We start from the raw sequence: 13,200 nt of genomic DNA, 5'->3' as shown, positions 1-13,200 counted from the left end.
CCGAGTTGGTCCGCCACGAGGGGGTCGACCATGTCTTCACCAAACGGGTACCCAATGCCATCGTGCCCAGCCATGAAAGGGGTGCGGCCATCCTGCCTTTGCATCTCGTCAGGATCGAAGGCCGGAATGTCGTCGCCACCACTTTCGTAGATGAGGCTCTCCATGAACACGCGGTTGGCCTCGTCTTTTGGAGCTGGCATTCTGTCGAACAGGTTGTGGGCGTTCCCCAGGGCGTCGGCGGGGAGCTTGCGAGGCCGTTTGCGTGCACCCCCGGAGGACGATCCACCCCCATAGGCATCACGTTGAGATCGATGGCTGCACGCGCTGGCATGGCAGGCGTGACCACGCTCACCTCCGGTGAACCGGAGCCGTAGAGTTGGACAACCGGGAGATTTGCGGGTGCTGTCGTTCAAAGCCTTGCCCCTGCGGCATGGTGGACATGCACGACGACAGCAGCACCGATGAACCGATGTTGGACGCAAACACAAGGTCAGCAATGGGCCCGTGTTGGCTTGGGTCCAACCCTAGCATCGGCGGGGTCTGCCTCGTGGCGGCAGCGATGTGTTGGCCTGGGTTCAACCCTAGCATCAGCAGGGTCTGCCTCGTGGCGGCAGAGATGAGCCCATGCTGGCCTCGGTTCAACCCTAGCATCAGCAGAGTCTGCCTTGTGGCGGCAGCGATGAGTCAGTGGTTTTTTGCGGCTTCGGCCTCCCGATCTATGGTGGCGGCGATGCTGGACACAGTCGCGGCCTCCCCTCTGGCCCCTTGCTCATGCCGGTGGTGCTTCCTCCTCGCCGATTGGACGGTGCGCTCCTCAGATGTCAGAACCTTCTTCTTCCTGGTCGTCGTCGGCCCTTTGCATCCGCCCTTGGCAGAGATGGGACCGGTAAAGGCATCGTGGGTCGGCGCATCATCATCCATGGCGCACGCGGAGTGGGCGAGAGATTTTTGGGAAATTGGAGGGAAATTGTGGCGATGTGCCACCGACAGGCGGGCCAGAGGGAGGAGAAGGGAGGGCGTCGCGTTCGTCCGTCCCGTGTCCGCACCGACGCAAATCCTCCCTCAATTTGAGCCTGGAATGGGTCACAGGTGGACAAAAAACGAACGAGCGTCCGTTTGGGTCGGCGTGTTGGGCTGCGTTTTGTGTCCAGGGCGACCCAAACGGACACGCGCGGACGAAATGGGTCGCGCGGTTGGATTTGCTCTAATATATGATGGGAACTTGATTTCAAAGTATTATCACGAACTCTAGATCATGACCAGTGAACAAAACTGCTCTCAGTTTATCAAAAAAAAAATTGTTCCCTCCCCTGCAGATTACAGATCTGATTATGCAAGAAGAATGTTGCTTCAGTATTCATGGTACAAACTATGGAAGAAGAAGAAGGCATGAAAAATAGAACACCCAGAAACTCATGATGTACAAGTGTTGCAAAATGTACAAAACTGAAAAACTCTACACCAGCAGATTGTGTAATACTGATGGTACAGACTACAAAGGAAGAAGGAGGCCCCGAAAACAGAACAACCAGAAACTCATATTTAACAAATGTTTCAGACGGTACAAAACTAAAACCTACTTGCCAGAAAGCCTCCATGGTAAAGAAGAGATTTCAGTCTTCATTGAGTTCAGCAGTAGAAATTTCATAGCCTCCATGGTAACTTCCTTTTACTGCTTGCTACTTACAGAGTATCCCTATGGTTCCATTTACATGCCTTATACATGATGCTCATTGTTATTGATGCAGAAAATACCTTGGTTATTAGAGCACATGTAGTTAAGTCAGAAGGATGTTGTTAATCAGACAAATTTGTTGCACCAATTTTTAGTTAGAAACCGTAGGTTGGTCTTTTGACAAAACGAGCATGAAAGAAAACCCCATCTTTCACATGTCTGGTGAGACACAAACAATAGCAGGAACTGAAGAAAGTAACCTATGACAGGAACTTACTGAACAATTAACAGAACTGCTATCTTCCTCGTAAATTAGAGACCCTAAAAAAGAATGACGCTTCAGTAGTATATATTCACGGTACAGGCAGCTACAGAACAAGTTAGGCCCTGAAAAACACAACACCCAGAAATTCATAACTCTGCAAGTGTTACATAAGGTGCGGAACTGAAAACTCTTTGGCAGTAACCCTCAACGTTACAGCAGACATTGCGTGCCCTATATTGAATTCAGGAACAGAAAGAGAATTAAGAAATAGAAACAACACCAACAAACACACATAGCACCAGTGATCAACGGAAAAAAACAAACTATTGGCACATACAAAAGAAACAGAGCAACGCAAAACAGAGATGGATTGGCATCCAGAAACATCCTAGCAAATCAGACGATTTCTTCCACTATGCCATCACTGTCATGGTAACAGGCGGCAGACTGACCTTTGGCATGTTCTTCTTCAGTGGCGTCACCAGTTGATCTTGATGGACCAGGGGCGTCCTCTTGGGCAGTGCTGGCCCTGCAGCCATGAGAACTTGAAGGGCCATCCCCTTGCTCTCCTCCGTTGTGGTGATGATGATGATCCGCCCTCTGCAGTTTGGCGGCCAAAGTCTCCATACCCATGTAGTACAACAGGAGCCAGACATAGGTGAGGTATTCCACACCGGTGGCCAGACCCTTGGCGTGGAGGTATCCTCTGCATCTAGCGGCGGAGAAGCACAACATCTCCACCCACACGCCTTCGATCACATCCCACATCTTCTCTTCAGGCAGATTGGACAACACTTTGGCAATGCTCCAAGCATCACACACAATTCCTCCCTGTTCCTGCTTGGTACAACCCAGAGGTGGAGGTCCTCCACAATCAACTGCAGCAATTATCATCTGTGTAAGCCCTATCTCCTCATATCCTTCGAAGATGATGCCATCTGTTTTCGCGACGATGTCCTTCAATTCATCATAGGCGGCCGTGAAGAGGTTTCTTCTGGTGCCTGGCATTAACATCTCAGGATTCACAAACAGTAGGTACATCATGTAGTTCGACATTTCTCTGCACTGAACTGCCTTTTCACAATGATCAGATCCTCCACACCAAGCAGGGCATGAATAAGCATCAGGACATGAACCTTGTGTGCACCTGTAGTAGTAGTCATGGTGAGAACGAGATACACCCATGTCGTAGTAGCAGAAATCCGTGGCGAGATGCCAGAGAAGAACACTCTCGTCGAATGCACCCTCCAAGCTCCATCCCAATTCCTCGTAGCACCCTTCATGCCCAAGAGTAAACTGGCCCCTGTTATCATTGAACTTCCTGTAACTGGAAACATCTCTTATGTGGTGCTCCCACCCACCTTTCACATACTTGAGCACTACCTTTGTAATGCTGAAGGATGAGGAGCAAGACTTCATGTGCCAATGTTGCTGAAGGAAGTCGGTGCATCCCAAAACTCCCACGATCCTCATCATCTTGGAATGCTCACTGTTGCGGACAAGGAGGCCTATAAGACTGTACTGGGAAACCTTATCATCGAAATCAGGCTTCTCATCCGTTGACACCACATCAGATGACCTTTGACGGCGTTCTTCTGTGTCCCGTGAAATGATCCTTACGACCATTGCTGGAAACTCCAATGCAGCAGTACAACATAGCAAGGTATACGTAACCTTGACATCGTCTTGACTATAAACTTCTCGGTTACTGTGGTGGAAGATGACTAGGGCTATAAATGGAAGGTAGAGAGCTAATGCACGGAGAACCAAACCAGAATTTACTGCTAGTGACGCCGTAAGTTTAAAGATATTGCGGCTAGTGGATGATGATGAGAGATCAATTTGTTTGAGAAAAGAGATGGAAAACACCTTTTCTTTGGTGTAGAGGATTAGGAAGGTGTTGGAGAGCCAATGTTGCAGCTTACAATACGCATGGTTGCCATCAAGTGTTGAGAAGGAGAGTAGCATCCTGATCCGATCATCAACAGAAGGAGATGCCAGATCCACAAATAGCTTATAAGGAGTAAAGTCCACCGGTGTAGCAGATGTTAAAAGATACTCATTTGCCCCAATAGGACTGGTTGCCTTGTCAATGAAATCTTCCAGCGGATCAAACTTGAGCTTATGTGTGTGTATTGACCTCTGAATAGGCTCACCGGAGCTCACCAGGCTGTTAATGCTAGCTCGTCTGAGAGCCAAGGGCTTCTCGATGCATTTGAGGATACCGGGGATGAATAGCAATATTGCAGCAACAAGCAGATTCCTGTCGTTGCCGCCTGGCCATGATTTGCAGAAGATGTAGACAGCCACGGTGACCTGTGTCACTGCAGTGAAGATGTGTCGCGTCCACAACTCATTGTCTTCGATGTTGTAGGCAGTTATGCCATCTTGTCCACCGAGGTGTATCAAGAGGATAGGTGCCCACAACACCTCCAGGATGCTATTGCTGTCACCATGTCCATCTCCATCGTCATGTGGCTTCCTATGGCGGTTGAAGAGGGTGGCGAGAGCATAGATTGCAATGGCATCACTGCCAAGGTATGCTAGCCAGATGACAGGTCTAAACCAGGATCTGATGGGCAACTTACGTGCGGCCGAAGAGACAATGAGGATGTACTGAATCACCAAGCTAGCAAGGACGAGGATGCGCAGCTGCGACTCCTCCCACCACTGAACAGCGCCCGAGACACCCACCATCAGTTCTCCCTTGATCTTTCCTCTCTGCCACACACACACACACAGAGAGTAGCGAAGTAGCTAGTTTAGCTAGAAGCTGGTCCATGCATTTCAACCTCGTTCGTTGTATTTATTATATGCACATGATTGACAAGGATAATTGGTTGACTACCGAACCCCTTCTATACAAATGTTATTGTACGTACAACTTGCATTAGATTGTTTCCTAATTTACTGTAAATACCTGCGATAACACTTGCAAGGGTGTCATGGCTTGGCTTAACCATATTTTATTAGTACTTTTCGAAAACACTTAAAAACGTTCCTATTGCAGTGTATCACATGTTTTCTTAAGCAAGTTGTTGGCCTATTCATTTGTTAATTTCCTGACCAACTACTTGTATGGACTTGCTGGAGGCATCCGGGGGAGCATCCAACTCCTCGGCTGCTTTCTTCCACTTAGTGCTGCTCAACCGGAGCCACAACTTCTTCCACGGCCTCAACCATTGGACCAGTCAGCATGTCGCAGCCACGAGCACCAGAGGGATCTGCCATCTAGCTTTAGCTCAGTGGATAACTGGATTGCAGCAACCTACCAACTGCTGTTTGCTACTAATAGCTAGAAAGGTACGACAAAGATGAAAAGAAAAAAAAGACATGTATAGAGTAGTATGGCCAGAGGTAGCATGGTTTCCAATTTTGAAAGACAAAACTGCAAGCGGAGAAAATGACCGACTAGATGCCCAGATGCCGCCTTGACTGTCCTGTCTTGTGTACCCTAGCTCCGAGACCACGCAAGACATGGACGTTTGAGGTGAAAGATAATATACTGTTGCAAATGGGATTACCTTTTCCACTACGAGACAGTGACGGTGTATATTCCTCTCAACCATTCTTTAGCTTAGTCCTCATCAACATGGTGAGCTCGCCCCGTCCCAACTCCCAACAGCCCTTTTGTTTACCAGCCCCACTTCGGTACAACCCTTATTCTCTATCTGCATCGAACCACTTACAGATGATAGAAGTGATGTTTTCCATCAGGTTCTGCCATATTTGAAGAAGCTACGTGTGCTCCATTTGTGCTTTTACAGTAGTAGCAAGCTACCTGAATCGGTAGGTGTGCTGAAGCACCTTCGGTATTTGAACCTCGTCAAAAATTCTATTGCCGAATTGCCTGGCTCGTTATGTGCTCTTTATCACCTACAGTTACTTCATTTGAACCATAAAGTTAAGAGCTTGCCTGACAAACTGTGCAATTTAAGCAAGCTACAGCATCTTAAAGGGTACCGTGATATGTCATACAGGATGGATGTGTTAGAGTTATAATACAAGTCATGTACCCTTTTGTATTTATCCCAATATATAAGGGGTTTTCCTGCATATAGTCTATAACCTGTACATGTATATATATATCGGTCTATGGCCTCATGGGAATACAAGTTGCTTTCCTAACATGGTATTAGAGCCTAGGTTCTTTTTTTGCACGCGCAACTCGTGCTTTTTCCGATCTAGCTTTCCCACCGCTGGTACCGGCCCTCGTCTCGCCTGCCTCGTCCCGCGTGGAGGAGCTCCAGCCGCGTCTCTACAAGCCAGCGGACCGATCTGCCTGGCGTCGCCCCGCCGATCCGATCCACTCCACGCGTCGCCCCGCGTCCGCCAGGACCGCTTCGGTCGCCGCCGCTCCTCGCTCTGCCGCGCGTCGCCCCGCGTCGCCAGGCTTCAGTCGCCGCCGCCCTTCCTTGCTCTGCCGCGCGTCGCCCCGCGTCGCCAGGACCGCTTCAGGCGCCGCCGCTCTTCCTCGCTCCGCCGCGCGTCGCCCCGATCCAGTGCCCCGGGACCCTGTTGTGCTGTCCGTTGACCGCGTCCCTGGCCTGATCTGCTCTATTCGACGCGGTCTCCACTACCAACGGGGCCCCCAGGCCGAGTCTCGCCTTCTGCTGTCGACGCGGTTTCCTCCCGTTGACTGATTTCTTTCCCAAAAAAAAAATGTCTACTGGCTATGTTGCTGTTCCTCGTTGTCCGGTGATCTTTGATGGCACTAACTACACCGAGTTCATTGGCTTCATGTGCATTCACATGCGTGGCATCCGCCTATGGGGTTTTCTTTCCGGCGAGGTCTGCTGTCCGTCATGTCCGGTTCCTCCCGTGGCTCCCACTCCGCCGACCCCACCGGCTCTTCCTGCGGATGCTTCTCAGGCCGCAAAGGATGCGACTAAGCTTGCTGATGAGGCCGCTGTGAGTGCTTATGATGAGAAGGTCTTGGCTTATGAGGAGGCTCTTCAGCTGTATCATGGTGCTCTGTCCGTTTACACCCAGTGGCTTGATGATGATGCTCGTGCTGCCGCTGTTCTCACTGCTAGTGTTCTGCCTCAGTTTGCTTCTGAGTTTCTGGGCCTTCCTACTGTATTTGAGATGTGGACTCGCCTTCGTCAGCGCTATGAGCCCTCTGGTGATGCCTTATACCTCTCTGTGGTCCGACAGGAGCATGCTATTCAGCAGGGTGACTCTACTGTTGATGACTTCTATGCACAGAGTTCTGCTATCTGGCGCCAGCTTGATTCTCTTCGCAGTGCTAGTTGTCGTACTTGCCCCTGTTGCCAGGCTGTCCAGACCGACTTGGAGTTTCATCGCGTCTACGAGTTCCTGTCTCGGCTCCGTAAGGAGTTTGAGCCCCGGCGTGCTCAGTTGTTTGCTCGTGGCCGTATTTCTCTCAGGAGGCCCTTTCTGAGATTCGTGCTGAGGAGACTCGCTTACGTGGTGCTGGTTTGCTGGAGGTTCCCTCGGTGCTCGCTGCTCGGACTTTTTCTATGCCACCTGCTGCACCGACCCCTTCTCGCTCGAGTGATCCGCCGCTCTTGCCCACTCCTTCTGGCGGCTCCGCTCGCCCCCGTCCACATTGTAACTACTGCAACAATGATGGTCATATTGAGCCCCACTGCTACACGAAGAAGAAACACTTGCGCAAGGCACGGTCATCATCTACAGCGACTTCGTCATCTACCTCGACAGCTTCAGCCATCGCTTTGACTGAGCAGGATATTCTGAGACTTAAGCGTCTGCTCGCTGCTTCAGGTTCTTCCTCAACGGGTACTGCTAGTTCTATGACTGAGGCTTCCCGCACTGAGCAACCACCTTCTTCACAGTCAGGTACATCCCCATGGGTTCTGGACTCTGGAGCTTCCTTTCATATGACTTCTAATTCTACCACTTTGTCCTCTCTTCGTTCGCTTGATTCTCCTGTTCATGTCCTCACCGCTGATGGTACTCCCCTTCCCGTCGTTAGTAGAGGCACTCTTACCACTCCTTCTTATTCTGTTCCTGATGTTGCTCATGTTCCTCGACTTACCATGAATTTGTTTTCCGCTGCTCAACTTGCTGATTCTGGTTGTCGTGTCATCCTTGATCTTGACTCTTGTTCTGTCCAGGACCGTCGCACGCACACTCTGGTTGGGGCTGGCCCTCGCCGCCGTGATTCTGAGGGTCTTTGGGAGGTGGACTGGCTTCATGTTCCTTCCTCTGCCCATTCTCTCGCCAGTTCTTCCGCCTTGGTCGCCTCGGCTACTGGTTCTTTTCAACAGTGGCATCATCGACTTGGTCATCTGTGTGGTTCTCGTTTGTCGTCGTTAGTTCGTCGAGGTCTTCTGGGGTCTGTCTCAGGAGATGCCTCCTTAGAGTGTCAGGGATGTCGTCTTGGCAAGCAAATTCAGTTACCATATCCACATAGTGAGTCAGTGTCTAAGCGTCCTTTTGATTTAGTCCATTCCGATGTATGGGGTCCGGCTCCCTTCGATTCGAAAGGGGGTCATAAATACTATATTATTTTCATAGATGACTTCTCTCGTTACACATGGCTTTATTTTATGACTTCTCGTAGTGAGGTGTTGTCCATTTATAAGCGTTTTGCTGCCATGGTTCATACTCAGTTCTCTTCTCCCATTCGTGTGTTTCGTGCTGACTCCGCTGGCGAGTACATCTCTAAGATGTTGCGTGGTGTTCTTGCTGAGCAAGGGACTCTCTCTCAATTCTCTTGTCCTGGTGCTCATGCTCAGAATGGCGTGGCTGAGCGCAAGCATCGTCATCTTCTTGAGACGGCTCGTGCATTGATGATTGCTGCCTCTCTCCCGCCGCATTTTTGGGCTGAGGCCGTCTCCACCTCCACCTATCTCATTAATTTCCAGCCTTCCGCTGCTCTACAGGGTGGTGTTCCTTTCGAGTGTCTTTTTGATCGGTCTCCCGATTATTCGACGCTTCGCTTGTTTGGTTGTGTTTGCTATGTTCTTCTTGCCCCCCGCGAACGCACCAAACTGACCGCTCAGTCTGTTGAGTGTGTCTTCTTAGGCTATAGTGATGAGCATAAGGGCTATCGTTGTTGGGATCCTATCAGTCGTCGGATACGTATCTCTCGGGATGTGATTTTTGATGAGTCTCGTCCCTTCTACCCACGCCCATCTTCCTCGACTTTTTCAGTAGAGGATATCTCTTTTCTCACTTTTCCTGACACGCCTATCACACTCGTCGAGCCTTTACCTACTCATTCCGCTCCCTCTGCTTCTCCACCTCCAGTCGATTTGTCGCCACCATCTTCCACGGTCTCCTCGTCTAGCGTGTCCCCGGATTCTACACCTTCATCTCCGGTGACTTCTTCGTCGTCACTCTCCGATTCTACTTTAGCGATTCCTCCTTCCATTGTTCCATCTTTTCCTCAGTGTTACACTCGTCGTTCACGTTCTGTGGATGCTTCTCTGGATGTGCCGTCATCCTCGTCTCAGCCTACTTATGGATTGCGTTCTCGTCCTCGTCCACGTGTTGATCGCTTAGGCTTTTCCATCGCTGGAGCTGCTGTTCTTGAGCCGACTACTTATCATCAGGCTGTTGTTCATCCTGAATGGCAGTTTGCGATGGCTGAGGAGATTGCTGCTCTTGAACGCACAGGTACGTGGGATCTTGTTTCCCTTCCTCCTGGAGTCCGTCCCATCACTTGTAAGTGGGTCTACAAGGTAAAGACTCGCTCCGATGGTTCTCTTGAGCGTCACAAAGCTCGTCTTGTGGCTCGTGGTTTTCAGCAGGAGCATGGTCGTGATTATGACGAGACTTTTGCTCATGTGGCTCATATGACCACTGTTCGTACACTTCTTGCCGTGGCCTCTACACGCCACTGGTCTATCTCTCAGCTTGATGTTAAGAATGCTTTTCTTAATGGTGAGCTGCGTGAGGAGGTGTACATGCAGCCTCCACCTGGGTATTCTGTTCCTGATGGCATGGTATGCCTTCTTCGTCGCTCTCTCTATGGCCTTAAGCAAGCCCCCCGAGCCTGGTTTGAGCGTTTTGCCTCTGTGGTGACTGCCGCTGATTTTTCACCCAGTGTTCATGATCCAGCATTATTTATTCACCTTTCTCCTCGTGGTCGGACTCTTCTTCTTCTTTATGTTGATGACATGGTCATCACTGGGGATGACCCTGAGTATATTGCCTTTGTCAAGGCTCGTCTTAGTGAGCAGTTCCTTATGTCTGATCTTGGACCTCTTCGCTACTTTCTTGGGATTGAAGTCTCTTCTACCTCTGATGGCTTTTTTATATCCCAGGAAAAGTATATCCAGGATCTTCTTGTTCGTGCTGCTCTTACTGATGCGCGCATTGTTGAGACTCCTATGGAGCTCAATGTTCACCTCTCTGCTACTGATGGTGATCCCCTGCCTGACCCGACGCGCTATCGTCATCTTGTTGGCAGTCTTGTTTATCTAGCTGTCACTCGTCCGGATATTTCTTATCCGGTTCATATTCTGAGTCAGTTTGTCTCTACTCCCACATCGGTTCACTATAGTCATCTCCTCCGTGTTCTCCGATATCTTCGGGGCACAATCTCTCATCGTTTATTCTTTCCTCGCTCCGGTTCTTTACAGCTTCAGGCCTATTCGAATGCTACGTGGGCTAGTGATCCTTCAGATCGCCGTTCACTTTCTGCTTACTGTGTTTTTTTTGGTGATTCTCTCATTGCCTGGAAGACGAAGAAACAGATTGCAGTTTCCCGTTCGAGTGCAGAGGCTGAGTTGCGAGCGATGGCTCTTTTGACGGCAGAGGTGACTTGGTTACGGTGGTTACTTCAGGATTTTGGTGTTTCTGTCACTACACCGACTCTGCTCTTATCTGACAGTACAGGTGCTATTAGCATTGCGCGCGATCCTGTGAAGCATGAGCTCACCAAGCATATTGGTGTTGATGCTTTCTATGTGCGCGCTGCTGTGCAGGATCAGGTTGTTGCTCTTCAGTATGTGCCTTCCGAGTTACAGTTGGCGGATTTCCTGACGAAGGCCCAGACTAGAGCACAACATGGCTTTTATCTCTCCAAACTCAGTGTTGTTCATCCACCATGAGTTTGAGGGGAGGTGTTAGAGTTATAATACAAGTCATGTACCCTTTTGTATTTATCCCAATATATAAGGGGTTTTCCTGCATATAGTCCATAACCTATACATGTATATATATATCGGCCTATGGCCTCATGGGAATACAAGTTGCTTTCCTAACAGGATGAAGTAGCTCTGCCTCAAATCCATTATATATAGGCAAGCTAACTTTGCTCCAACATCTTAAGGGATTTTGTGTGCAAAAGCAGAAGGGGTCTGAGTTGCAACAGCTCAGAGACATGAAAGAGCCTGGTGGTAGTTTAAGTGTCAGAAAAATCTGGAGAATGTTAGCGGAAAGAATGAAGCCCTAGACTCTAAGCTATATCAGAAAAGTCACCTTGAAACCATGTGCCTTGTCTGGAGTTGCAATAACGGCACGAGCGTAGAGGATAGTTCACAATTGGAGATCATAGAAGGTTTGATGACGCGGGTTACAATTGGAGTTCACGGTTGGAGGATAGCCTCAACTTCAGAGCCTCGAAATCGAGGGTTACAATTGTGCCGCTTATCCAAGTTGGTTACTTGAGGGTTCGTATTTTGAAAATCTGCAATCTTTTAAGCTTGAGAACTGCAGTGCGTTAGAAGGCCTACCACTCAATACCGAGCTCTTCAGGCATTGCACTAAGCTGGAGCTCGAGAATGTGTCAACTCTGAAAACATTATCTTGTCTTCCAGCAGCACTTGAGTGCTTAATAATTGGCGGTTGCCCGCTGCTTATGTTTATTACTGATGATGAGCTAGAACAGCAGGGTGAGAGAGAAAACATCATGAGGACAGACTACTTGGCATCACAACTTTGCTTCATATGGGACGTGGATTCCGGAAAAGATATTAGGAAAGTATTATCATCAGAACATTCATCTCTGAAGCAGTTGATGGATGCTGGCATGTCACATCTTCAAAGCATTGCAAGTGCTGTAGAAAGAGAGAATGGTGAGGTAATGTTGAAAGAGGATATCATCAATGTGTGAATATGTTGCCACAAGGAGAGGATTAGGTTCATTTATGGAAGAAGAATCAGGATGTCGTTGGTTCCACCGTCAGGGCTTTGTCGACTTCATGTTTCTTCATGCAGCATTATGGATGGGGCATTATCTGTTTGCCTTGATGGTCTCACTTCACTGACATGTTTGAGCTTAGAGGAGATCATGACTTTAACTACACTTCCGTCACAAGAGGTACTCCAACATTTGACCAAGCTTGACTACATGACCATCCAATCTTGCTGGTGTTTGAACTTTGAGGTCACTAGGGGGCTTAAGAGCTGCTACCTCTCTTTCGGAGGTCAGATTAATTTCCTGCCCTTCGCTAGGCTTGACACGTGGGGAAGATTTATTGCCATTATCTCTCAAGGAGCTCATTATATACCGGTGTGTTGTTGCAGCCAATTTCTTCAGTGGTGACTTGCCACACCTGATAAAGCTTTCTATGTATGGGTGCAGAGTCAATTGGTCATCTGATCTCCCTTGAATCACTATCACTAGGAGGTATCCCGGATCTGAGCTTTCTTGAAGGCTTGTCTTCCCTGCAAGTTGATCATGTATATTTGGAAGATGTTCCCAAGCTAACTGCGGAGTGCATCGCACAGTTTCGGGCTCAGAAGGCACTCACTGTTATCAGCCGCATAATGTTCAACCAAATGCTCTCGACTGAAGGTTTTACAGTTCCATCATTCCTCTGTCTTAAAGGATGCAAGGAGCCACCTGTTTCATTTGAAGAATCTGCAAATTTCACTTCTGACGTACGCCTGAGATTAAGCGATCGTGAGATGAGTTCCCTGCCAGGAAATATCAGGTGCTTCTCCAGCCTGAAAACACTCTAAATACATATGTGTCCCAATATGTCATTGTTACCAGATCTTCCATCCTCCCTCGAGCGCATAGTCGTGCGGAATTCTGAACTCCTCGAGAAGAGTTCATACATAATTTTTGGAATTGTGGCATTTTGGATAAAAGTGACTTAATTTTCAAAAAAAAAAACTAGCTACCATTGTTCCTCCTCTGGTTTATCTGTACCAACGGTCTGTGCTGGGTGCATCGTTCATGCATACGATTTCTTGTCTGTGCGTTATCTTACAGAATAACTGATAGAGACTTAGGAACTTCAGCGCGTTATGGCTTGTCATTTAACATTTCTATGTACTGTCGTTCACATCTTTTAATTGGCACACCAAGCATACA

The 13,200-nt window shown here is 48.8% G+C and overlaps 1 protein-coding gene across 1 annotated transcript; it reads right to left on the bottom strand.

Annotated features, from left to right (window-relative positions):
• Positions 1-2,063: 2,063 nt before the first annotated feature.
• Positions 2,064-4,890, bottom strand: LOC123406008. The gene has a single exon (XM_045099512.1). It carries the CDS (start codon positions 4,635-4,637, stop codon positions 2,337-2,339), a length of 2,301 nt encoding a protein of 766 aa, XP_044955447.1. The 5' UTR covers positions 4,638-4,890; the 3' UTR covers positions 2,064-2,336.
• Positions 4,891-13,200: the final 8,310 nt, after the last annotated feature.

The sequence above is a fragment of the Hordeum vulgare genome, chromosome 6H, assembly GCF_904849725.1.
Source record: "Hordeum vulgare subsp. vulgare chromosome 6H, MorexV3_pseudomolecules_assembly, whole genome shotgun sequence".
Classification (NCBI taxonomy): Eukaryota; Viridiplantae; Streptophyta; class Magnoliopsida; order Poales; family Poaceae; genus Hordeum; species Hordeum vulgare.
Note: the sequence above shows the minus strand (reverse complement) of the source record. Positions and strands in the feature narration are given on the sequence as shown.

Bases quoted from the DNA above. Each gene is read 5' to 3' on its own strand.
- LOC123406008 (XM_045099512.1), bottom strand. From the start codon at position 4,637: ATGGTGGGTGTCTCGGGCGCTGTTCAGTGGTGGGAGGAGTCGCAGCTG.